We start from the raw sequence: 24,696 nt of genomic DNA, 5'->3' as shown, positions 1-24,696 counted from the left end.
CACTAGACCACAGGTTATATGATTCCATACATATGAGATGTCCCGAACAGACAATCTGTGGATACATGACATAAATTAGTAATTGCTAAGGCATGGGCGAAAAAGGTTAATGGCTACAAGCTTATAAATATTTTTAGGTGGTGTCTCAGTTACTGTTCTATGGCTGTGTAGAGAAACCATGACCAAGGCAACTTAAAACATTTCATTGGGGGCTCACTTACAGTTTCAGAGGGTGAGTCTATGACCATACAGTGGGGTGGGGAGCATGGCAGACAGGCATGGTGCTGGAGCAGTAGCTGAGAGTTTTCATTGGAGTCAGACAGAGACTAGGCCTAGTGTGAGCTTTTGAACCCCCAAAGCCCAGCCCCAATGGCACACCTTCTCCAACAAGGCTACACCTCCTAATCCTTCCTTAAATAGTTCTACCAACCAGAGACCAAGCATTCAAAAATATGAGCCTTTCTCATTCAAACCACAAGTGGGGGTGAAAAAATTGTTCTGAAATTGATTATGGTATTAATGCAAAACTCTACAACCATACTGAAAACTATGGAATTGTATATTTTAAATTGGTAAATTGTATGGTGCATGAATTGTATCTCAAGAAAACTGTTAACTTTCCCAAGGCAGGGGAAAAACAGTCTCATCAGGCTTTTCTGTAGAAGTTGAGTAATTGATTAGAAACTGCCGTCAAAATTGAACAAAATTACCAAAACCCTGTAGAAAGCCCGAGAGAGTCTGTCTTCTCTTTTCTATTGAAGTCAGTTCCCCTTCACTTTGACTTTCATTCACACGTGCTCTAACTTCTGAAGATGAAACCTTACATCATTTTTAAGCCTTTCCTCTTTTCAAATGGAGGCATTTGTAAGCAACTTGTTAGCTGTACCCGATAACTTTTGATGTATTTTTGTTATCATTTTGATAGAATATTTTCTACTTTCTGCTGTCATTTTTATCTTTAACTCATGGGTTATTTAGAAATATGTTAATTTTTACCCATTTGGTGATTTTTAAAGAATGCATTACTGAATTACAGTTCCATCATTATCAGAGAATGGACCCCAAGAGATGTCAATCTTTTGAAATGTGTTGAATTTTATTTTATGGCCTATCACCCACTCTTAATACCCATGCTTGTAAGTGTCTGCTCTGTACTTGCTGACTGGAGGGTGGTATATATGGTTGCCTTTTTATTCCACTTACATTTGTATGTATGTATGTATGTATGTTGTCTTGGAGACAGGGTCTCACTGTGTAGTCCTTGGTGACTTGAAACTATGTAGACCAGTCTTACAGTACTTTATCACATGATATAACTAGTGGGTAAACACAAGTCTTAGTGACAGTGTTGCTTACTCGGTTCCAAATGTAAACCCCTGGTGGAACGTCTTGTACTTACAGTTGTGGAACCTGTCCTGGGTTTGGGGAAGGGGCTTGAGAGGAGATGGGATGAGGTGATGGATGTCAGGTTTTGATGAACAGTTAATTTTTTTCAGTTCATACAATTTTCAGGTAGAACATTTTATCTGAGTCATGGGTTATAATTTGAATAAGAAATTCAGATATATGGTAGTAAATGATAAAAAGATGAAGTAATGCTTTAGTTTGTTAACAACTAATCTCAAGCTTTGAGTAGACAGGTTTTATAAGAATGTCATAGTGTTTGGTTATAAGTCTGTTGTAAACAAAGCATCTTGAGTACCCAATCACAGCATTTCAAAATAGAAACCAAATAGCCATGGAAGAGTTGCCATGCTTTTTCTGTTTTTCTCTTGCAGTTGAGTGGAAGTCATTTTGTGGGCCCAGTACAGTGATTGTAGGCCCAATACAGTGATACTTCAACATCTGGTCTTGATTGACAAGTGTGGTTAGGTAGTTTCCATTTCTTGACTGTGAGCCTGATTGTTGTAGGGCTCTGGATAATTTTTCCTTATAGCCTTCCCACTGGCTTACTTCCACTAAATATCATTCTTTACTCAGTATTTTAAAATAACCTGTTTTATATTGTTTCCCAAACTCTAGTGGGATGTTCTTTTGCATCTTAAACTGTCCTTTGTAGGGCCAAGCACAGTTTTGGCAGCACACACCTTTAATCCCAGCACTCTGGAGGCAAAGGTAGGCGGATCTCTGTGAGTTCCATACCTGCCTGGTTCACATAGGGAATTCCAGGACAACCAGAGCCATATAGCTTGGCACGGAGTTGGAGGAGAAGAAAGTTAAATAAAAAATAAAAAACTGCCCTTAGGAGAGCCCAGTGTGGCGGTATACACTTGTTATCCCACACTAGAAGTAGGAAGGCCAAGAATTCAAGGCCAGCCTGGGGATACATAGTCAGATCCTGTCTCAAAAGAGAGGAGGGGGAATCTTTTGTACATTAAAAACAGAGTTTTAAAGTGTAGTAAGTGGAATACCTCCCCCAGTATGTTATTAAATCTTGGACTGATACAAGATTTTCTTAGCAAAAGATAACCCAATGTATTAATCCTTTTCTTTTCCCATGTTAATTCTGCCTAAATTTGCCACACACTTAAAGGCACTTTTATTGTTGTCTTCGAAACAGGGTCTCACTGTGTAGCCCTGGGTGGTTTGGAACTATGTAGACCAAGATGCCTTCAGACTCCCCTGCCTCTGCCTCCTGAGTGCCGGCATTAAAGTTGCGTGCCACCAGGCCCAGCAGAAGTAAATGCTCTTGTGAAGAATGTATTAGAGGTACTTAGTCTAGTCAGAAAGCTTGACTCCATATTATACAAGATATTACTATTACTATTATTTTTTAAAGTTTATTTATTTTTATGTGTATGGGTGTTTTACCTGCATTTATGTCTGCAGCACATGCCTACAGTCCCTTAGGAGGTCAGAGTTACCGATGGTTGTGAACTCTGTCATGTGAGTGTTGGGAACCGAACCTGGGTCCTCTGTAAGAAAAAGTAGTGTTTTAACTGCTGAGCCATCTCTCCAGCCCCCAATGTTACTTTACTTTTAGATAAAGGTTATTATGCTCTAAAATGTTTGAAAATGGAAAGTTTTTAGGGAATTCAAAGTAATTGCCCATGTTCTTCAAACATAAAGATAAAATGGAAATAAATGAAAACGAAAGTGCTATACGCCAGGATTCAAACACAATTCTGGAGATACTGATGCCAAGGTGATCCAAGAGAAGGGTCAGAAAGGAGCTCTGGGGTCTGCCACAGACAGAGGAAGCCATATAGTGACACTCCTGACTCACTGTGTATTCTGTGTGGCCTCACAGTCTTTCTTTTTTTCTTTGCAGCCTGAAGAGTTAAGGGAGATCATTGAGAAGACTAGGGAGATGGAACAAAACAATGGCCACTACTTTGACACTGCGATTGTGAATTCAGATCTTGATAAAGCCTATCAGGAACTGCTTAGGCTCATTAACAAACTGGACACTGAACCTCAGTGGGTGCCATCTACTTGGCTAAGGTGAAGGAAACAGCTATTCTAGTCTGTGTCATCATGGTGAACTTTATTTGGCAAACCACCAACAGGAAGATGGCTTCAATGCTGAGATAAGGTAGAAGGAGGCAGAATAAGCAGCTGACCCATCTGTAGATCTCTTAAACTAGTGAGAAAGGTCCCTTAGGCAGTTTGTACACAACACTCTTACTTCCTGTGCATGGCTTTAGGGATCCTTGGCTTGTTTGGAGATTTAAAATGGAAACTTTCTTCAGAGCATTTCTGATTTATCCTGGTGAAACCTTTTGTTTTCACCTTCCTGACTGTTTCTCAGTCAGATGTCAGTGACAAAACTGGTATGTATATACATAATATTCCATGTCTCACAGAGTTACAAATATTAACATTATTTAACACTTAACTTAAATGACTTTGTGAGATTATTGGGAGAAGGGACTGTGCTTCTGAGCACTAGGAATAACAGTATTTTCTTAAACGACTGATTTAGTCATCAGAAATATTTCTCTTAAAAAGAAAAAAATGCCGCTTTAGTTTGGAGCGACTTTTAAAGTTTATTTTATGTCTTATCATTCTAAAAAAACATTCCATCAGAAGTACCAACTTCGCTGGGCATGGCAGGGCATGCTTTTAAATCCCAGCACTCAGGAGGCAGAGGCAGGTGGATCTCTGATTTCAAGGCCAGCCTGGTCTACAGAGTGAGTTCCAGGACAGCCAGGGCTACACAAAGAAATCCTGTCTCAAAAAACCAAAAATAAAAAGAGAAGAACCAACTTTTTAGTTCAGACTTCGTGGATGAAAATGCACACTCAGCAGCCTCTAGTGTAGTTAAAAGTATACAAAAGATGCTGACATTTTTAAAGATAGAATTTTCTAAATTCTTTTAGTAAATTGTGGTGATTTGATAGCCTTGATTCCTTTCTCTGATTCAAGAATTCATATAAACTGTGTTGACCATTGAAGTTTCTTCCTTGTGATGGAAATAGTTTTTTATTTCCATGGAAAGATATAATACATTTGACAGTTTCTGCATTTTTATATCAGAGTACAGAATTTTACCTATGACTGTGCTATGTATGTAAGTATCAAACTGGAAATCTGCTGTACTGTATACTAATATTTAATAGACTAATAAATAGCTGCCTTCAACATTGGAATACAATTTTATACACATATACACTGAGGGAATACCATGACAACTAACTTTGAGATCAGATGGAAGACTTAAAAGTCATCGAGCATTTTAGAAAAGGACATTGGAGGAAAGTTTATTTAAGCATGTATAGACAAGTTTTTGTCCTAACAAGGTCTGCCTTGTGACTGGTATACAACAGCTTGCTAAATCTTAAATGTTGACACTAATAGGATTTTTGTACTGTTTCTACAGCTACAGCTTTAAAATGCAGTGTCTACAAATCTGCATGGAAAGTTAAGTTGTAGTCTTCTTAAGCCTATAAGCAAAGTGTAATGTGTGACAATGTGAATGTCTTGATTTTATTTAGCTGCAGCAGGTCATGTTCCCAAAGCTAAACACTGGAATGATACTGAATTGTCACCTAGCACCAGCAGTTGTTGATGTCTGTCAGTGCCGTTTACGTGTCTGATTTCTCTTCTAGATAATCTTAGTGGAACAAATCAGAGTTTGTGATGTCTTTTTATGTTCAGTTTTTGCATGCCTTTTGTAGTTGACTGGCAAGCGTGTCTATTTAGAAATATTTTTTAAATGATTTTCCTTAGGAATAAAGGAACATTCTTGGGTTGAAGGAAGGAATGCTGTACAGTTTCAAATCTGAACACTTCCAGTTTACAGCAAGAAAAATGCAAAGTCCACATCCTTGTCAGCATTGAAGGTCAATTGATACTCAGCACTGAAAAGATGAAATCTTTTCAGTTTTCCACTGTGTTTTCTCCTCGGGAATGAAAGGGTAGTCAGTGGTCAGTAGAGCTTTGTGATCTGCATACCGACTGACAGAGACTTGGTGCACACCTGTAACCCCGGCAGGAAGATCTAGAGTTCAAGGCTGGCCTGAGCTACATGAGACTCTGTCTCCAAAAGGAAAGAAAGAAAAGAAAAAGACAAAAAATATTATTGGATTTGAGTAAAGTTTTAAGTAGTGTCAGTGCCACTGGGGACAATGGGGCCATGTGCTATCAAGACTCAAACACATGACCTTCACCGGCAGAGCCTATCCTTAGGCACGTGCCATGCCACCATGCAGACTTTAGACTGTGATTTTCAAGGTCAGTGAGATCCTGTAGTTCTCTTTACTCATATCCACAGATGGATAGTATATGTCCTGAACTTTCCTAAATCCTAGTGATTATGAATGTACTAATGCTCAACATAGTCCCTAAACAGAGTGAAAAGTTAAGCTATGCTAACAAAAACAAACAAACAAACAAAAGCTGTGTTATACATATAATTGTCCGGTATTAAGGCCAATTTGATTTCCCATCCCTCTGTGGTTGATTGGAAACTGTATTGTGGTTGGCAGAAACATAGCTCAGTTGATAGAGTTTTGCCTAGCATGCACAAAGCCCTGGCTAGATCCCCAGCCACTACAGAAACCCAGCACTTGGGGGAGTGGAAGCAGAAGGATCAGCAGCTCACTGTTACCATCAGCCACATGAGACCCTGTCTCAGAAACAAAAGTAGATAGTATCAGCTAATGACATGTCCTTGGGAAACCAAAACATTTCTTAAATTTTCCGATGTCAGAACAAATAGGACATTAGTATTTAGACTGGTCCAGATTGTTTTCTTTCTCTCGTGGCCTAAGGAGTAAATATTGACAAGGAATGATTTGAATGTAATTTTTGTGAATGTGTAAAATATTAACCAGGGATTTCTCCTTCATGAAGGTAATCACTCTGACATTCGTTGTTGACCTCCCTTAGGACTGTCTTGTCCTCCACTCGTTATCTTGAGATGTCATACTGCACACTGTATTGTAAAAATAAAAGGTAAAACTATGTTTCAAATCATAAAAGCTGTTAAATACTTTCTTTTATTATGGTCCTAGCCAAGGTTTGTACACATCCAGACCACTCCTCTTCCAAGGGTTTGTCAGAAGCAACACTGCTGGAGTCTGAGTGGAATACAAATCACAGTGCCATTTGTCGTGGGTTGTCCTTTAATTGCATAGATGGTCAGTCTATTTCTTTATTGTTGGAACAAACAAGAAACTTTGTTCTTTGAGACAGGGTCTCTCCACAGAGTCCTGGCTATCCTGGAACTCCCTCTATAGACCAGGCTGGCCTCGAACCCAGAGATCCACCTGTGTCTGCCTCCCAAGTGCTGAGATTAAAGGCGTGCACTACCAGACCTAGCCTTTAACCTAAAACTGTTGAAAATAGCCAGCTTACAGCTGCAAAAACAAAACTTTTCAGAGAGAAGAGGTGTATAATAGGCAAATTCACTCTAGGGCAGCCAGGGATTTGAGAATTTCTAGTTGTTGGCACATACTTCATTCTCCTACTGTTTACCTCCCAAAGATTACAAATCATAAAAAGTTATACTACATATATGCAACCTTGTAGCTAGAGTTTTCCTATCTTGCCCACAGTCAGGACAAATCTGTCACCCGCCAGTTCCACAGCTGCTCAGACCCAACCAAGTAAACACAGAGACTTATATTGCTTACAAACTGTATGGCCGTGGCAGGCTTCTTGCTAACTGTTCTTATAGCTTAAATTAATCCATTTCCATAAATCTATACCTTGCCACATGGCTCGTGGCTTACCGGCATCTTCACATGCTGCTTGTCATGGCGGAGGCTGGCAGTGACTCTGACCCAGCCTTCTACTTCCCAGAATTCTTCTCCTCCTTGTCCCGCCTATACTTCCTCCTGCCTGGCTACTGGCCAATCAGTGTTTTATTTACTAACCAATCAGAGCAACACATTTGCCATACAGAACATCCCACAGCACAACCTGATGTACTCCCATCTTTCTTTTCTATTGGTCTTTCCCCTTGGGTCAGCCCACTCCTAGCGAAACCCAACAACATTTACCCACTGTTTAATCTTGACTTTTTAATGTGAAGCCATAAAGTCATCTGAAGTTTTAGCTGAATGTGATGATGCATGCCCATAATCCCCGCTCTCAGGAGTTCTAGACCACCCTGGAACATACAAGACACTATTTCAAAAGGAACTCACCTGTCAATCTGGACAGTTGAGGCAAGCCCAGTAAGTACCAGAGCTTTAATGACACTACATGAGAAATTTAAATTCCTTTGGTCCAATGCTTTCAAGTGAATGGATTTCCTTAAAAATAAAATCACCAAATCTGTAAAAATAAAATCACCAAATGTGATGCTTTTCAAACTAAGAGCAGTGCTGAGTGCTCAAGGATTATGCCTCTGTAATAAGTCTCGCTTGACTCGTATTTATTTCCACCTATGCGATTTGACCTATATCAGCTGCTCAATTTCTCCATATGCAGAACTGAAATGGTACAGTTTATACCTCACCAAGATACTGGGAAGTTGATTGCTGAACAGTTCAATGCCACCTACTGTGAACTTGGCTACTAAACTGATTCTGAACCTGACATTTTCTCCTATAAGCCACATCTGGTTTCCTACAAATCAGCTCCTCTGAGACAGGCTATCTTGCTCTTGAATACTTAGAATTTTAAATATAGAAGAGACAAGGATAAAAAAGATAGAGACTGGGAGATTACTGAAGGGTTTGCCAAGAGGATCTAAGTTCAATACCCTGCCAAGAACCCAAGTAGAAAAAAAGCAGCATGGTAGTGCATACTTATAAGTCCAGCATTGGAGAACAGAGGCGAGGCTTGCTAGCCTGCTAGTCTAGCCTATTGGGCAAGAGCCAAGCCAGTAGGGCTCTCAAAAAAAAAAAAAAGGCAGGTCTTAAGGAATAGCTCCCAAGGGCGTCCTCTGGCCTCCACATGCACATACAAACATGTACATCACACATCAAAACAGACAAAAGGTTAAGTGTGAACCTCTGAAGGTAGAGTCAGTGAGATGGTTCAATGGATAAAGATTACTGAGTTCCATCCTGGGACCCACATGGTCAAAGGGAAAACTGACTTGTGTGAACTGTGGTACACAGTCCTCCACCTCTACGTACCTATACACATAATAAATATGATTCTTTATATAACTGAAGTTACACTACTTGGGTTAAATTCTGGATTCACCATCATCACTTTCCAGCCTTTTTACTTAAAAGCAATTACTCAAGCGCCAATGTGTCTCAATTTTTATTCCATGGAATGAGCTAAAACAATGTATTTTTGGACTGGGGATGTGACTTAATGTAAATGCTTGCTTATCATGAGGCCATGGGCCACTCCCTAGTACCACTTAAAAAAAAAACCTTAATATGGTTGGTTATTTTGAGAACATAAACACACAAAACAGTAAGTGCCTGGCAAAGAGTCCTAAATGTTTCCATAATCATTTAACATCTTTACAAGTCTACCTTGTGATAGCAGTTATCATAATATATTAATGCTAGTGTCACTCCCATAACTGTGTCATGCCCAGTCAAGCCCAGAATGCCTGAAACTGGTTGCATTACAGTGTGAGTAATCACAGACAGTCATGCCAAATCAAACAGTACTGAAAACTCAAGGCACTCCCTGGTCTGTCCACTTCGGCATCTCATCTTCATAAAAGACAGCAAAATGCTATTGTTTCTAAAACATCCAAAGTTATCTGGTTAGTCCAAAGTAGGGATTAGTATCATTCTTAGGAGAGATGTGTTAGGAAGCCTGCTTAGCACTGGCAGTTACTTACTCCAAAATGCATTAACTATCTCAAATAAACCTAGTAACACACTGAGATAGGGATAAAAGCTGTGAGTGGCAATAAGGTCACTGATCTGAAACAAGGACATAACCACTATTCTTAGTAAAAAGAAAAAGAAACAACATGTTTTTTAAATCATTTTACTCTGTTCATAAGTCACATTGAAATGGGCAGAACTGCTTCCATTACAGGCAGACTTATCGTGCAAACAAAAATAGATGTAGAGCTGAGGAGACCACAGTAACACAACAGTGGCTTCGAACTCTCGGACAACAGCGCCAAGGTTTGCAAGTGAGTAGGAACGAAGGCTGCTCACAGCAGTTGGCTGAGACCATGAATGTTTGCAAGTACCAATGAAACTACTTAAATAGGATTGTAGGACACTCTCACAGAGGAAATGATGTAAGCTGCTGAGCATGTTGTACAGTCTCATTCAACTGTGACAAGTGGCTGCTGAATTCTGGTGCAGGAGAAATGGTCTCACAGGGCATCCTTAATCCTACAGCCAGGGAAATTGTTATGCCAAAATAAATACCCACACATTCCAAACCTACACACTGAGCTAAAACGGAGCTGGGTCTGAAGGGGGCGAAGGGCTGTTACTCAAACAGCAGGTCCTCGTCCTTCTCCTCAGCCAGCAGGTTGGCAGGTTCCATCACTTCTCCAGCTGCTCGCCGCTGCTCCAACTCCTTCTCGAATTTTTCCTTGATAATCTTTTTCTTCTCCTGTATTTTCTTTAGCCTGCAGGAAGGAGACTTCTGAGTGCTGTTTCAGTGCCAAGGAACGTGAACGTCTTCAGGTTCTGTAACTAGGCAGTACACCCAGGAAAACTAGAGTCTGGCTTTCTTTTTCTGTCATTTAAAAGCCATCTTAACATGTCGGAGGGAAGAGCCTATTAATACCTGATTGCAGACACCCTAGCCGACATTAAGTAAAACTTGAAATCCATCCTGTAATGGGACAGATTCTGAGCATTCTGTTTTCAAAATTTTTGTATCACTACAACCCTGAACACGAATGGTAACTACAATTCTGCATCACACTGAGCTGCTTCACGCATGCTCCTAAACACTCCTCTCACCCACCCTCTACTTCTGCAAACTTAGAGCATGGCCCCTTTGGTTAATATTTGCCACTCCTGCTCTAATCTCCATGAACAAGCTGTGGGCATGTTTTTCCTCACCATATACTGTGCTAATTCTCTAGTGGTGTGATTCTTTAGTGGGGAATGCCCAAGTATTTTATATCAACCTGCACGTATTCAATGTGCGCTGAATGGAGTGGCTAGCTTGATTCATTTCTCATCTTGGGTTTTACATAGGAGACATCCAACCCAATCACTCTTTTTGTTTTAAAGAATTATCTTCTAGTTTTTCTGAAAGGCATTAATTTTTGGAGCTGTCATGTTTGATCTATGTGCAGAACATGACACCGATCTCCACAGCCTTTGGGAATACAGTCGTCTCACTCTGCAGTGGAGACTCTATAAGACCCATAGATCTGAAACCATGTTGTATAGTATGCCTCCTTCATGCACAGTCAGCCCTTAGTGCCTCAGCTCTGTCTCTGTATACTAAGGCAAGTGTGAAAAATCGATAAAGTTTAATCTAAAAATTAAGTACAGTGAGGGATTAACAAATTTTTCCTTAAGTCAAAAACTTTCACCTCTTTCCTTAAAGGAGACAGAGCCTCTGTGAACACAAGAGCCACCGTAACATGACAGCTACCAAGGGACTGATGGCAGGTGGTGGGTGTACAGGGTGGGTGTGTTAGCTGAAATGATGCTTCATCGATAGCACAGCACCTCCACCTCTCACGCTACTTGAAGAGCACACAACTGAAAACATACTACATACTAGGTCTTTCCCCTTCCATTTAATATTTGTGGACTGCAGTTAACCACAGTAAACTGAAATGGAAGACCAAGATGCAGGTAACGGGGACAACTGTTATTTCTTCTTTCAGTCTTACTGTCTTTAGTATATATTCTGATATAGCCCAGGCTAGCCTTAAGCATAGTCTTGCCTTCTGAGTTCTGGGATTATAAGCACCATATGCCCAACATTTATTTCTTGTTTTTATTTAACAGAATAAAATAAACTGCTTATTCAAAAGAATGTTAAGTAAATTAGTCACTAAGCAAACTGAGACTAGTGTATGGGGAAAAAAACCAACAAACCTATAGAATTCTTCTCGCTCTCTCTCATCCAGCTCTGTGATGATATAGGCAAGGGTGCGTTCAATCCGGGGAATGATAACTAGAGTTTAAAAATACACATATGTGAGAACTTAAATGCCCTTTCAAAAAATTACCAATATTTAGCTGTACAGTACTTATTATTTTCTAATTGTAGAAATAATGTATACTTAATGAAGAGAATTTGGAAAAGAATTAAAAAAGAGATGTAATCCAGGCAAATAAAATCACGTTGTCATTGTTTTGGCATGTGTCCTTCCAGGATCCTTTCTACATACAGATAGCAAGACTGGGCCCAAACAGATCTAATGCTGAATACTACTAAGTCTACCTGAACAGGTCACAATAAGCCAGATATTAGCTTAAATACACTAGAACACCATGGTTTGTTTGGGGTTTTTGTTGTTGTTGTTTTCCGAGACGGTTTCTCTGTGTAGTTTTGCGCCTTTCCTGGAACTCACTCTGTAGACCAGGCTGGCCTCGAACTCACAGAGATCCCCCTGCCTCTGCCTCCCGAGTGCTGGGATTAAAGGCGTGTGCCACCACCACCTGGCTAACACCATAGTTGAAAATGAAAGGAGAGAATGCTGGGACCATTCTGTATGTCATTCAGCTCTGCTTTCCACAGAATGTTCTTATCCTCCTGAAGTTGAGAACTATTAACCTTACCCATTGTGTTTTGATGGAAGTTCAGAGACAAAGACTGACACTGGAAAGCAGACAAGAACTGTGTTTCTGGGGATGGTGTAGCTCAGTGGTACAACACTTGCCTAGCCTGGACAAAGGCACCACCAAGTAATGTGGCCATACACAGTTTCAGATGAGCTAATACTGTCAGGGCACCAGCTGAAGGGATTTCTTTGCTCCTCTCCTACCTAAGGCTGAATAAACATTTCTTTCATGGAAACTGAGTTTTTCAGCCATGAACATTTTAACATGGTTTATTTTTAAAATAGTGGCATAAAAGATAGAAAATAAATGTAGCAAAATGAAACAAGAATAGCCTAACGGGGAGATTTAAAGATTTAATGTGTTTAAAAAAAAAAAAAAAACACAACAGTTATCATCCCCCAATGGACAGAAGTTAAGAAAGCACTGAGGCTCGTAAGGAACAGAACTTTACTAACTGCATGAATAAGCAGAAGTGTACAAGCATTCCAAGATCTGGAACTCCCTCAGGATGCACCCGTGTTTTCGTACTGCCAGACACATTTCTGTCTACATTGTGGCAGGGGCACATCTCACCTCTCAACCTGGAATGCTGGGCCTGAGTACTAGCAGCTACCTAACAAGTGGGCGGGGCGGGGTAGGGGGGGGGATGAACAAAGTGCTTCCCAGCAGCTTGGACTCACCATGTTCAATGGCATTTACACGCCTGTTGGTTATCTTGATGGCTTCATCCAGAGTAACAAAGGAAGTCTAAAATAAAAGGACAAATTATTAACAAGCGCACATCTCCATAATCGGTCATGCCTGTTCTCTTGACCCGACTCAGACTGCACTTACAGAAAACATTCAACTAACTTTGCAGCCTGCCTTAAAAACAGAATTCACGTGAGGTTTCTATAGAATGAGTGCTGCTTCCATGGAGAAGCATTCATTCACTCCTAACCTAGATATGCAGTGACTGGCCACATACACGGACCATGTTTCATGTGCATTAGCTCCAGTACCAACCACTGCTGTTCCCATCTAGCGGAGTGCAGGCGCACCACTTTATTAACGAAGTGGTTATTAACAACACTCTGCACTTTATTAACAAAGAGCAGAGGCGGGTGAGCAGAAGCCACCACTCCAGCGGTCAGATCACAGGCTTGTTTCACCAGGCTCAGCTGAGTTGAGTGTGCTCCACCACAAGCCCTGACATTGCCCAGTGACTATCAGAGGCCACACTGGAGAGTTCTAGCCGCCACGCACCTGCAGTGAAGCCAGTTCCACCAGTAGTTCCACTGCTTTGGCATAATTCCTCTTTAGCTTAGCCAGCTGTTCCCCACCTCTGGCTAAGCCAGTCAGTTCATAGCCTGAAAGAGCCAGTCAGACAACATTTTTAATTAGGGAGCAAATAATCATAAATTCCCAAAAGGAAGACAATTCAGAATAATAACAAACATGGAAAGACAAACACACTTAACTCCTATTAAATGCAACTGCCAAACACAAAATACCCATTCCAGGCCCACATGAACAGGTGTCTGCTCACCCAACAGGGCACCAGTGACAGACCAAGCTAACAATTCCACTTCAGTCTAGCCTGGTGAACTTGTGAGTTTATTGGGCTTATATTATAGGGATGTGGTGACCCCAAAAGTTGCCTCACAGGGAAGTCTCCTCCTAGCATAGTTAACTTCCCTCTAGCTGCATAGTTTAGGCTCCCCTTTAGTTAGTCTTCAGTGTTCTCTATCACCCCCAGAGACCATGTGCAGCTAGAACGAAATGCCTGAGGGAATGACTAGACTCTCAGCTAAGGATCTCATGACCCTACCTTCTCTCTGAGGAAGGTCAACAAGCCCATCTTCAGGGTCTCTTGCAGGTTACCACAGCTTGTCTGATTGAGATGGTAATGGCTGTATGCTTAGATGACAACGTTCTATAAATACTAAACAGAACTTGGGTAAGAAGTGTGTGTGTGTGTGTGTGTGTGTGTGTGTGTGTGTGTGTGTGTGTGTGTTGGGGATAGAATCCAAAACTAAACACACTAGACAACGCTTTACCACAGAGCTACATCACCAAACTGAACCACTTCACAAGCTTGATGAATTAGCTAATAGTGGTCAATGCCATTACTACATGGAAACTTTCTGTACAGATGACTATTCCTTTATGTGAGCCACAATTAACATTCTGCACAATTCAATGAGCAAGTTCATGAACCAATCAGACAGGCAAGGCAGAAGAAAAAGTAATTTTATATGGGATAAGGTTAACTACTTCATCACTTGGAGGAAGACTAAACAGTGTTACTTATCCTCACAAATGCTGCCAAATTAGGAAAGGAACAATTCCAAAAAGCTTGAAGTGAGCTAAAACTGTCTAGAAAGATCCAGCATTCAGAATGCACCACAGAATATAAGATCTTATTCTACTTTTAAAAGACACACACCAGAAATTATAAATAATCCATGGTGAATACAGTTTAACCAAAGAGACAACACCAAAGTCTGGGTTTTATTACTAGTGAACTGGTAATAAAAGACAAAGTCTCATGTTTTTAAATGGCAAATGACGACCAACTGTATTTCTCAGTTAAAATTATACATCATAAGATGTCCACACTTACTGTCAGTTCCTTCATGGTAATGTTCAAACACTGGTAGGGTAACACCTGTTAAATGAAAACAATGAAGATGTGGATTCCCAAACAAACCGGACTTGGTTTTTCTTCTATTTCCCCGTCCTTGGATGGATTCTGGCTCTTCTAGAATAGCCTATGTAGCCCAGGCAGCTTTTCTTTCTTTCTTTTTTTTTTCTTTTTTCTTTCGTAAGACAAGGTTTCACTTGTAGAACAGGCTGACCTGGAACTTTGAGATCAGTTAGCCTCTGCCTCCTGGAAGCTGTGCTGCTTTCTACACTAAGTACCAAATACTAAACCAAATACTAAAAACCAAGAGATTACGTCTGGAACTGTAAATGGCTTCAAGTACTGTATTTAAGAATTTGTCTTCTCAAGAGTTTGCTTCTACTCAAAAGTCAAATTATCCTGAGTACTAGGCAAGCTAAGGTCTTAACATGCCATCAAGCTGTTCTTATTTAAGAGAAACTGGGACATTAAGATGTTGTCGTGCAGCTGATTAGCTGTAAATGTCACCTTTACCCCTGCAGGGACTCTCAGGGCTGGTCACTTACCTGCTACATTATCTTTCTTTGCACGGATCTTCACCTGTGCTTTATTTACATTTTGGATAACTGTGGTGCTGGGGAAAAGAAAGAGACAGAGAGAAAGAAAGGAAGGAAGGAAGAAGGAAAGAGAGAAGAAAAAAGAGCTTTATTTATTCTTGTTTGAAGAAATAAATCAACAGCATTGAAACCAGGAGTAAAAAGTCACTCTAAGTCACCTTATGTATTGGTAGTCATCTTTACTCAACAACAGAAAACTCACTAGTGCCAGCAGAGGCCCTCAGAGAGTGCAGAACAAAGAACAGCTAAATCCCTAGCCATAGGACAACCAAGTTAGTATGTGGACGGCTGTGTTTCAGTCACAAGTGGGTATGTGACTTTAGAGGGTGTACTCCTAGCAGAACACTGAAGAAAACTCTTTCCTTCTAGGTTTGCTCTTCAGCTGGCTAAGCTGCTATTTCCCAGTCTTTATCCTAACATTGTTCTGATGTCATCCAACTCACCATCTGTTACCAAAAAAGAGAATTTCCCCATAACCACATAAGATACACTCTACTAATGTTCCCCTTCTGCTGGGAACGTAAGAACAGCCCATTATATTATCCTACCAGCACTGGCAGACAGTAAGACCTGCTGCTCAACTCAGCTGGCCTTATGGCCCTCGGGCATAAGGCCTTCCTGGCAGGAAAAGCTCCTACAGTAAGTGGGGCCCATGTCACTAGACAAGGAAACTAGAAAGTCCAGAAAACAAGGTCCACCTCTGTCCCTAACTAGCCATGGACTCTCAGAAATACTTTCCTTCAAAGTATGAGTAACACCCGCTTATCTGCACAGTTACTTAGGGGATCGTGAGGAACTAAATGGGCATAATCCACTTGCAAGCCAGTTTGTGTGCTTTGTTAAGCTATGACATGACCAAAGCCAAAAGCTCTCCATTTTGAATGGATTTCAATCTCAAACAATGTATCCTAGAAACAAAAGTAAGTATGTATGAAATGTTCACAGTTCATTCCCTCAGATTTCAAAAATCTAGCATTCAACTCAAAGATCTGGCAGTAGAAGAAAAGGTTAATAGGTTATAAGACTTCTTCCGAAGACAAACCTGTGAAATGGGAAAATGTTTAGGACACAATGTAAAATGAAAACAGGCTTCAAAACAGCAAGTATTCTGCACTTGCCACTATAAACAAGACACATTTGGAGGGTAACAGGCAGTGGGGCTAAGGTTAGGATGTTAGAAGTATTCCTAACAACTGCAGCCTTTGTCTTTAATGTTCATACATTCTTTATGAAAACGTTAGGAAATTATGAACTGGAAACACCCTGTCCTGTCATCTTACCTGAAGTCCCCTGCTGTGAACTTGGCCTCAGCCAATGAAAAGGCAGCTTCTCTCATCACTTCACCCATCAGCATTTTAGTCTGAGAAAGCATAAACCAACAACAACATCATACCAGAATTGGTTCCTTCAACAGTCGGCATTTTATATAAAGTATCAGCATCAAAAACTGATTTAATAATGAGAAAATACAAAGCTCAAGTTTTGAACAGTTTTGGTCAAGTCCCTGTTAATGTTAGGAAACCATGAGCTTGAAAATTAAAATAAACTCACTGACAAACAGAAAAGTGAATCTAGTGAGGCTCCACTCTTCTTGAATAAGTCCATGTCGATGTGCTCAAATTAATCTTCTGAATTCTCTTAGCGTTCAAAACCCCACTGGCATATAGACTTCAGAATCAGCTGAAATGCTTGGGAATAGCCATTTTTTTTTTTTTTAAGAAAAGAGAAACTGGGTAATATGGGTAGGAAATTAGCTGAACAAATATTAAAAATCTGTTAAAATAAGGAAACATATCTGGTGTGGAACAGAGAAGAATCAGAACAGAGTACTCAGAAACAAGCCCAGGTCTATGTGAGAATTTATTATAATAAAAAGACCATTCAACTGTCCATCCATTCACAAAATGACAAATTCCTATCTTACAACATGCCTCCACCCATCCCTAAAATGGAGATCAATGCATATTCAACAGGACTTTTATTCTCTCTCTCCTCTCTCTCTCTCTCTCTCTCTCTCTCTCTCTCTCTCTCTCTCTCTCTCTCTCTCTCTCTCTCTCTCTCTCTCTCTCACACACACACACACACACACACACACGTCAGATGTATGTGCAGAAGGGTATTGGTGGTTCTGCTCTATGACTCTATCTTACTTGCTTGACACAGGGTCTCTTATTGGAACTGGAGCCAGGCTGGCAGCCAGCAAGCCAGGTGTAGTGTTATGAACCTGTAGTCACAATTATTCAGAAGATTAATCAAGTCCAGAGGATTGCTTGAGCCCATGAATTCAGGGGCAAACTGGGCAAAAAAGTAAGACTCTCTCTCAAAATAAATAAGTAGCAATAAAGTAACAAAATAAAACTATTTCCCTAGCCCTTTTAAGCCTTTCTAAGCCTTATATAATTCAGATCTACAAGGAGTCCCAGGCCCAGTGGTTCACACAGAATCCCAGTGCTGGAAGACGGAAGCAGGAGGGCTGAAGTAAAGGCCAGCCTCCAACTGACCTGTAAGTGACACCCTGTCTAAAAGCAGGGTGAGGGGAGACAGAGGGCTAAACTTAGTACTGAACAAAATAAAAAGGATTTTTAATCATTTTCTTTATTTTTTTAATTCAGGAGCAGGGGGCGTAGTTCAGTGGAAGAGCACTTGCCTAGCAATTTTAAGTCCACAGGTCCAAATCTAAGAGAGTCAAAAGAGAGCTCAGTTGTCCTTTAGTTTACAGATATGAAGGAAATATTTTTAGTGTTTTATACATTTACTAGAATGTATAATGACCTTTTTCAAATGAAAAGGGAAGAAATTCACCAGCACTCAGGAGGCAGAGGCAGGAGGACCTCTGTGAGTTCCAGGCCAGCCTGGTCCACAGAGCTAGTTCTAGGATAGGCACCAAAACTACACAGAGAAAACCTGTCTCCAAAAAAAAAAAAAAAAAAAAAAAAAAGACTAAACATTGGACAACAGCCACATCATTATTCCATTATTCTCAAAAGAATACCATTCAGGTATTATAATAAGACAGATTTATGTACTGATATGTAAAGCTGTGTTGTGTCATGGAGCAGGGGAGTGGGGAGCAAGGCAAAAACACTTCAGAATTTAATACTACTGTTACTTTAAAAATCCATGTGTATGCACATAATACTCTGGGAATACTCTTTACAAACACGGGTCAGAGAGACAGCTCAGAGGGTAAAAAGCACCTGATGACTTGTCTTGATCCCCAGAACCCATGGGAAAGCCAGATGGGCTAGGCATGGCGGTGCACACCTTTAATTCCAGTGCTCGGGAAGTAGAAGCAGGCAGATCTCTCTGAATTCAAGGTCAGGCTGGTTTACATCAAGAGTTCTAGGCCAGCCAGAATTACAGAGTGAGACTCTGCCTCAAAAAAAAAAAAAAAAAACAAAAAAAACACAGTGGCACACATCTGTGATGCCAGCACTCCTATCGTGAGACAGTTGGCGGGGCCAGAAGAATCATTTGGTCATATAGTTTGGAGTACACAGGTCAGCAGCAGATACTAGGAGACACTGCCTCAACAAGATGGAAGGCAAGAACCAACTCCTGATGCGGTCCTCTGACCGCCACACACATGCTGTGGCATGTGCTCACATGTGTGGCAGACACACACACATAAACTACAATAAACAAATACATATTTAGAAAGTGTCTAAAACTAACTCAGGGAAATGAGAAACAGGGTTGCTGGAGGCAAGAAGAGACCTAGCAAAAGAATCTTCAGTTTTGAGAATGAATCTGTATTGTTGACACACTATTCTGTGTAAGTCACCCACCATTTGCCCAAGATAACCACTGAACAGAACCTACTATGTGCTGGCACTAGTTCAGGCACTGGAACTAGAGTACCGAAAAGACCAAGTCCTTACTCCCTGGAATTTCAATTCTCTAGTAGGAGTGACACCATCAGGTGAGAAACCACCATGCAGTTGTCTGTACTGGCGTAAGACTAAAGTGAGGAGGAGATGTGACCCAAGTGAAAACAGTAGCCACTTCAGACTGGATGATCAGCAATGGCCTCTCTGAGATCACAATGACCAGAGAAGCCAGTCAAAAGAAGTTCTAGGGAGCCAGATACTACGCCTTATGCCTGTGATCCCAGCACTGAGAGACTGAGGCAGAAGAACTGCCGTGAGTTCGAGACCATCCTGGGCTATCTCAATTTTAAAAGGACTAAGATAAAAGCACTTTAGTCATACAACAGAATGAAAAGGCCCTGGAAGGGGGCATTAGGAAGAGCACTCCACATGAGGTCAAAGAGGCAGGCAAGGCACAGATCAGATCCCGTGGTTCTGCAGACCTATGACAGAGTTTAGGTGTTAAAATGATTCTTGGCAACTTAAATCTCTCTGTGTACATGTGCCAGCTATTCTCTATTATTACACCTACTATAAAGGATTATTATTTTTGAAAGGAGAAAAATTGACTTAAAGAAAAATCAGGAAGTAGATATTTACCTCAGTGGTAAATAAGGTGTGTATTTAGCACACGTGAGGCTCTATGCTCAATCCCCACCACCAGAAAGAAAGGGGGAGGGGGGAGGGAATGTAAGTGCTGAAGTCATACTTGATTGTCCTTAGCCATACATTAAATAGATACCCTGCACCAAGCAAGCTTACTCTACCTCTATTATCTTCTTCAGGATCTGTCGAAATCGAAGGGTTAAGGCATCAGATTTCTTCTTCAAGAGGTTGCGACCAGTCTGTGCTCCTTTTAATCGAGCCTTCATGATGGTCTGAGCCCTAAAAAAAAAAAAATGCAAACACGTACTGTCACCACTTAAAAGACACAAAAAATACCTCCACAGCAGATTTATATGCCATCTCACGAGAACAAAGAAATGAATGTGCTCATTCAGGTGCAAAGAACAGATCCACAAAGGACTCACAGAAACAAGAAATGGCTTTCTTCAGGACATGAGGCTTGGGAAAAACATAAGCTTACTTTTTTACTGCTACATTTTATGGTACATTCTAGACTCTATCCACAATGATGCATTACATTACACTTCTATTACTGCGTGGTATTCAAGTGCTTCCCTGTCATAAACCAAGACCCTATTATCATTTGTGAATGAATTTTTAAGTGTGTCCAGTAACAAATGCATATGTAAGACCTGTAAGTGGCAAGCTAACCTCTGAATGAAGCCTCCTAAACTTACTGCATGTTTTCCTCACCAGAAGTTCCAACACCAAAGTAAAGTAATAGTGGAAAGTGATATTGCTGTTTTAGTTGTCACATGACAAAATTAAATAGTGAAAAAAAGTGTTTCGGTAATATAATCTCTCAACAGACTGCTCAATCCAGACACAACAGCAAAACAGCATGTATTAGTGAATCTGTGGGCAAATCCTTTGATTACTAAAAACTTCCACTAAGAGGTTAAGGTAACAGGTAATTCTACAAATGGAGAAAACCTTAGACATTAACTTTAGGACAGTGGGGCTCAGAAAAGTAGAGCAATTTCCCCACAGCTTCTCACTGAAGAACAAGCAGGTGGGAATTTGAACTGGATTTGATTCCCGTGACTTGCCCAAGACTCAAAAGGTGGCTCAAAGCTAGGTTCACCAGACCCCAATTCCACACTGCCTCCCTCTGAAAGCTGTTCAGTTGCAGCACCTGACCAGTTCTCCATCTGACAGGTAGTTAGCAGTGGGGGACTGCAGAGAGCAGCCTCGCCAGAGGTTGAGTCCAGTGAAGCCGCTTCAGTTTCCAGCTAAACAAGAGCCACCCACACCAATGTGTACACAGAACATTCTGCACTGTTGACACTAAATACCAGAATTAAGAGTCAAAAGATTGGATGAGGGGCTGGGGAGATGAGTCAATGTGTAAGAGCACTTGCTATTCGAGCATAAGGATCCAGTACCCAGGTAGACAGCCACGCATGCCTGCATGTGCCTGGAACCCCAACACTGGTAGACAGAGACAGACAGATGCTGAGAGCTCCCTGATCAGTCAGCCTAGCCCAAACCACAAACTTCCAGTGAGACTCTCTCAAGGCAAAGTGGAGGAAAGCAACAGAATAAGACATTAGACATCCTGTTCGGACCTCCACAGGCCCATGTACCCACAAGCTTGCATGCAACACGCATGTAACACACACACACACACACACACACACACACACACACACACACACACACACACACACACAGAGTGGGGAGAGAAAGTTGGATAAAATTTAGGTTGCTCCTAGCACTGCAGATTCCTGCCAATTTGGAGCTCATGGATGGACCGATTGATAAGCTAAAACTCAAGTTCCCTCTGGATGACTGCACCTCTGGTTTTCAGTTAGTGAGACTGGAGAGTAACTAGAGCTGGAGATGGAGTGGTGAACACCTGTAATCCCAGCACTGGGGAGGTAGAGGCAAGAAGATTGGAAGTTGAAGGCCAGCCTGGGATAGATGAGTTAGAGACTAGCCTGGGACACATGAGACCATGCCACAGAATTTTTTTAAAAAGAGAAAGAAAAAAGGGTGATTTGCCTGAACATTTATAAGAACCTAGAATTTACCTGAGTTCTATTAACTAGTTTTTGTGTCCCCCCTCCTTTTTTTTTCCACCTTGAGACAGGGTCTTATGTATCTCAGGCTGGTTTTGAACCCCTGCCTCTGCTTCTTGAGTGTTGGGCTTCAGGCATATGTGGTGCTGGTGGCTGAAAGTCAGGGCATTGTGCATGTTGGCCAAGTGCTCTACCATATGGCTGAGCCACATCCTCTGCTTCCACCTAAACTTGTTTCCTTTTCTCTGGTGATACCTGAATGAAGGCAACATTCCACAGGGCAACAGCACCAAGAGTATGCAAGTGGAACCAAAACCAGTCCTGTGTGATCTAGACCATGGCTGTTAGACTTGTTCTTTTCTGTTTCAGAGCTGCTCGGCCCTACCAAAAAGCAAAGCAACAAGAAGTGTGACCTTCAGCTAAAACAGTGACTGTGTCTCCTGCTGAATCAGAGACATCTGACTGTATGACAAAGAGCCCGCTGTCAGGCTGCGGGAAAAACATGTACTTCCTACACCTGACTTCCTCTCGCCCAGCAGGCCCAGTGCTCTCAAGTAAGTTTTCACCCTTACATGCCTATCATTTTTCTTGCCTAAGCCCAAAAGAAGCCCATTTTCACCTCCTAGTCCTAATTTAAATGCTCCAAGGAAAATAAGAACATATCAGCGTTATGAATAGTGATTAAATATGGCCAGACATTATTTAAAAACAGTGAGACCACTGACAGCAAGGCAAAAAAAAAAAAAAAAAAAAAAAGTGAGCTCCATTCTGGTTCATGCAGACATGCCTGGGCGTTTTAAAAGGATGAGTAAGACCCAAGCAGAGCCAGAAAAATGAAAATCACTAAGGGATGGTGAGTCCAACCTGTGGCTGGGTCAGCTGCGTCTGCTTGCTGACAATTAAACAAATTAGGAGTCTAGCCTCCCAGATACAGAGACACAGAGAAGCCATCCTTCTGGCTGATGACCTTTCAAAGAAGGGCTCTCTCAGGTCCCTGACACATTTATGAGTTATACAAAATATATATCCAACTGTAAAAAAAACAAACCCTTTTTAATAAATGTTCTGTGGAAATGAGGTCTAGGACCAGGTGTTAGCTAAAACAAGTACTTAATTCTTCTGTCGGCTTTGAGTTTCACTTGTTTCGGGCAGGCATGGTGATTTTCACTTTTGAGGTGCTGGGGGATTCAGCCCAGGGCCTTGTGTATGCTAGGCAAGAGCTCTGCCACTGGGTTACTACTACTCAGCGGCACTTTAATCGGGATGAGGGGAGGACTGGGGCCATCCTAGGGGCATAGCCTTCTGTTTCCAGAAGCCGTGTTGGAATTTGGTGTCTCGGTGAAGTCTGGATGGGGTCATAGCATGCTGAGTTCGAGACGGCGCTGGGGAAGTCTGGATCTTTATTTACTTCACAGGCACTGCATCTCTTCCACAGCTTGCCCATCTGTACGGTTAGTACAGTCTGTCAGTTCAAGGTCAGTGAGGTGACAGCTAAAAAGTCCTTTAAAAAATAATCAAAACTCTTTTTCATTCATTCAGAACTACACACATTCTGGCAGAGACAGAAATTCAGTCGGGGATTTAAATATGACTATTTAAAGAGTCCTCGAGTTCTGTGAGGAGAAAAAAAAAAAAAGATAGGCTAAGGAAAATAATACAGCATCACACACATACTCCACCCACCCCAAAACAGGACCTCAATGAAAAGACCTAAATATCAGAGTAAAAACTGGTTTCCTTCCTAAGGGGCAAAAGAGCACAAATAAGAGCAATCTTTACTCTCCACAAGTTATTATGCATATTTGAGAAAACTTCAAATTTTCCTTTACAAACGTCATTTCCCCTGACAAAGATGTAGGCCAACACAGAAAGGCACCCTGCAACTGAGCCGGTCCCAGGGCGAGGGTTCAAGGAACATTTTTGAGGACCTGCTATGCATTTAAAGATGCCTCCATCATCCAGAAGACAGCCCATAGAGAGATTGGTGGGAGAGAAAGATCCCACCAAACATATCCACGTGACGACGTCATGAGTGACGGCTAGAGGTAGAAAAAAGTACGGTTATCACGAGGCTGAAGGAGTGCTTCAGAAGCGCAGGTCTACCTTCCCACAGCAGGTGACATTTGACGGGATCCAAGATGAAAACCGACAGCTGCGGTAGGGCCACTTTGGCTTAGGGGCCGTCTACATGCTTCTCATCACATAACTTCCGTCTGAGAGCTTGGGTCAAAGCCACCTTTTAACGTCTACATCTCACCCCCTCGGCACTGATGAGGCCTGGGAGGCGGAGATGGCGACGGCTCAGTTATGTAAACTGTGTGTGCAGCTCAGAGGGTGTGCGGGGAGGAAAAAATGAGTATAATGACATCAGACCTCCAAAAAAAAGCCAGCAGGCGGACTCCTTTTCGTTGAGACTGGAACCACTTTCCCCCTAGTCTGTCCGCTCAGAAGGAAGAGGTGAGGGGGCCCTAAGGAAGCCTCGCTCTGAACTCATGGGCAGACCCCGGTCCCCAAAAACAAGGAAGCTCGCTGGTGGCCAAAGGTACGCAGGAATGCGCTCCGGGAAGGGGTTCCGGAGCCCGATGTCACTTGTCCTATTTCTCTCACTTACATTCGCGAAGGGAAGATTTCAATCCGGTCTTTGCCCGACATTCTGACGGTGACTGTTGGGCGCGGGCCCCCGGCAGGGCAATCGTGACTGCTGCACCTCCACAACTGGCTACCAGGGCGCCTTCCTCCGCCGGAGTCAGCTGATGGTGTCACCTGACCCTCTCGCGTTGCTAGGGAGGCTACAGGGATACCGGTCCCCACTTCCGGTTCCTACAGGCCTGAGGACTTGAGAGGGAGGAGAGGGCCGGACTTGAGGAATGC

At 41.8% G+C, this 24,696-nt stretch overlaps 2 protein-coding genes across 8 annotated transcripts in view; one reads left to right on the top strand and one right to left on the bottom strand.

Moving 5' to 3' along the window:
* The window catches only part of Pals1 (protein associated with LIN7 1, MAGUK p55 family member), a 79,393-nt gene extending 72,968 nt beyond the window's left edge, over positions 1 to 6,425 (top strand). For 5 of the 6 annotated variants that reach the window (XM_052739490.1, XM_052739491.1, XM_052739493.1 and 2 more), the window contains 2 exons: positions 3,272 to 3,444; positions 5,173 to 6,425. In XM_052739490.1, the coding sequence (XP_052595450.1) occupies positions 3,272 to 3,444; positions 5,173 to 5,197 (198 nt within the window). In that variant the 3' untranslated portion in view covers positions 5,198 to 6,425. Of the gene's footprint in view, positions 1 to 3,271 lie in introns of all 6 variants that reach the window. The other variant, XM_052739492.1, reaches the window with a different exon arrangement.
* Positions 6,426 to 9,341: 2,916 nt separating this feature from the next.
* On the bottom strand, positions 9,342 to 24,596 carry Atp6v1d (ATPase H+ transporting V1 subunit D). 2 transcript variants are annotated; one of them, XM_052739498.1, is made up of 9 exons: positions 24,437 to 24,596; positions 19,945 to 20,062; positions 16,589 to 16,668; positions 15,258 to 15,325; positions 14,692 to 14,736; positions 13,332 to 13,435; positions 12,767 to 12,833; positions 11,397 to 11,475; positions 9,342 to 9,958 (listed from the first exon to the last, which is right to left on the bottom strand). In XM_052739498.1, the coding sequence occupies exons 1-9, from the start codon at positions 24,475 to 24,477 to the stop codon at positions 9,817 to 9,819; spliced, it is 744 nt and encodes a 247-aa protein (XP_052595458.1). In that variant the 5' UTR covers positions 24,478 to 24,596; the 3' UTR covers positions 9,342 to 9,816. The 2 variants fall into 2 exon arrangements, with proteins under 2 accessions (XP_052595458.1, XP_052595459.1); XM_052739499.1 differs by lacking the exon at positions 24,437 to 24,596 and adding an exon at positions 23,929 to 24,074.
* Positions 24,597 to 24,696: the final 100 nt, after the last annotated feature.

This window comes from Peromyscus californicus, unplaced genomic scaffold, assembly GCF_007827085.1.
Source record: "Peromyscus californicus insignis strain IS unplaced genomic scaffold, ASM782708v3 Scaffold_15__1_contigs__length_86483966, whole genome shotgun sequence".
Taxonomy (NCBI): Eukaryota; Metazoa; Chordata; class Mammalia; order Rodentia; family Cricetidae; genus Peromyscus; species Peromyscus californicus.
The sequence above is the reverse complement of the archived record's forward strand: the minus strand, read 5'-3'. Positions and strand labels throughout refer to the sequence as shown.

Excerpts from the sequence above, each read along its gene's own strand:
- Atp6v1d (XM_052739498.1), bottom strand. The coding sequence starts at position 24,477 with ATGTCGGGCAAAGACCGGATTGAAATCTTCCCTTCGCGAAT. Across the intron at positions 12,834-13,331 it reads TGGAACTGGCTTCACTGCAG|ACTTCCTTTGTTACTCTGGA; the intron begins GTGCGTGGCGGC and ends CTTTTATTTTAG. Across the intron at positions 9,959-11,396 it reads GAGCGAGAAGAATTCTATAG|GCTAAAGAAAATACAGGAGA; the intron begins GTTTGTTGGTTT and ends TCCTTCCTGCAG.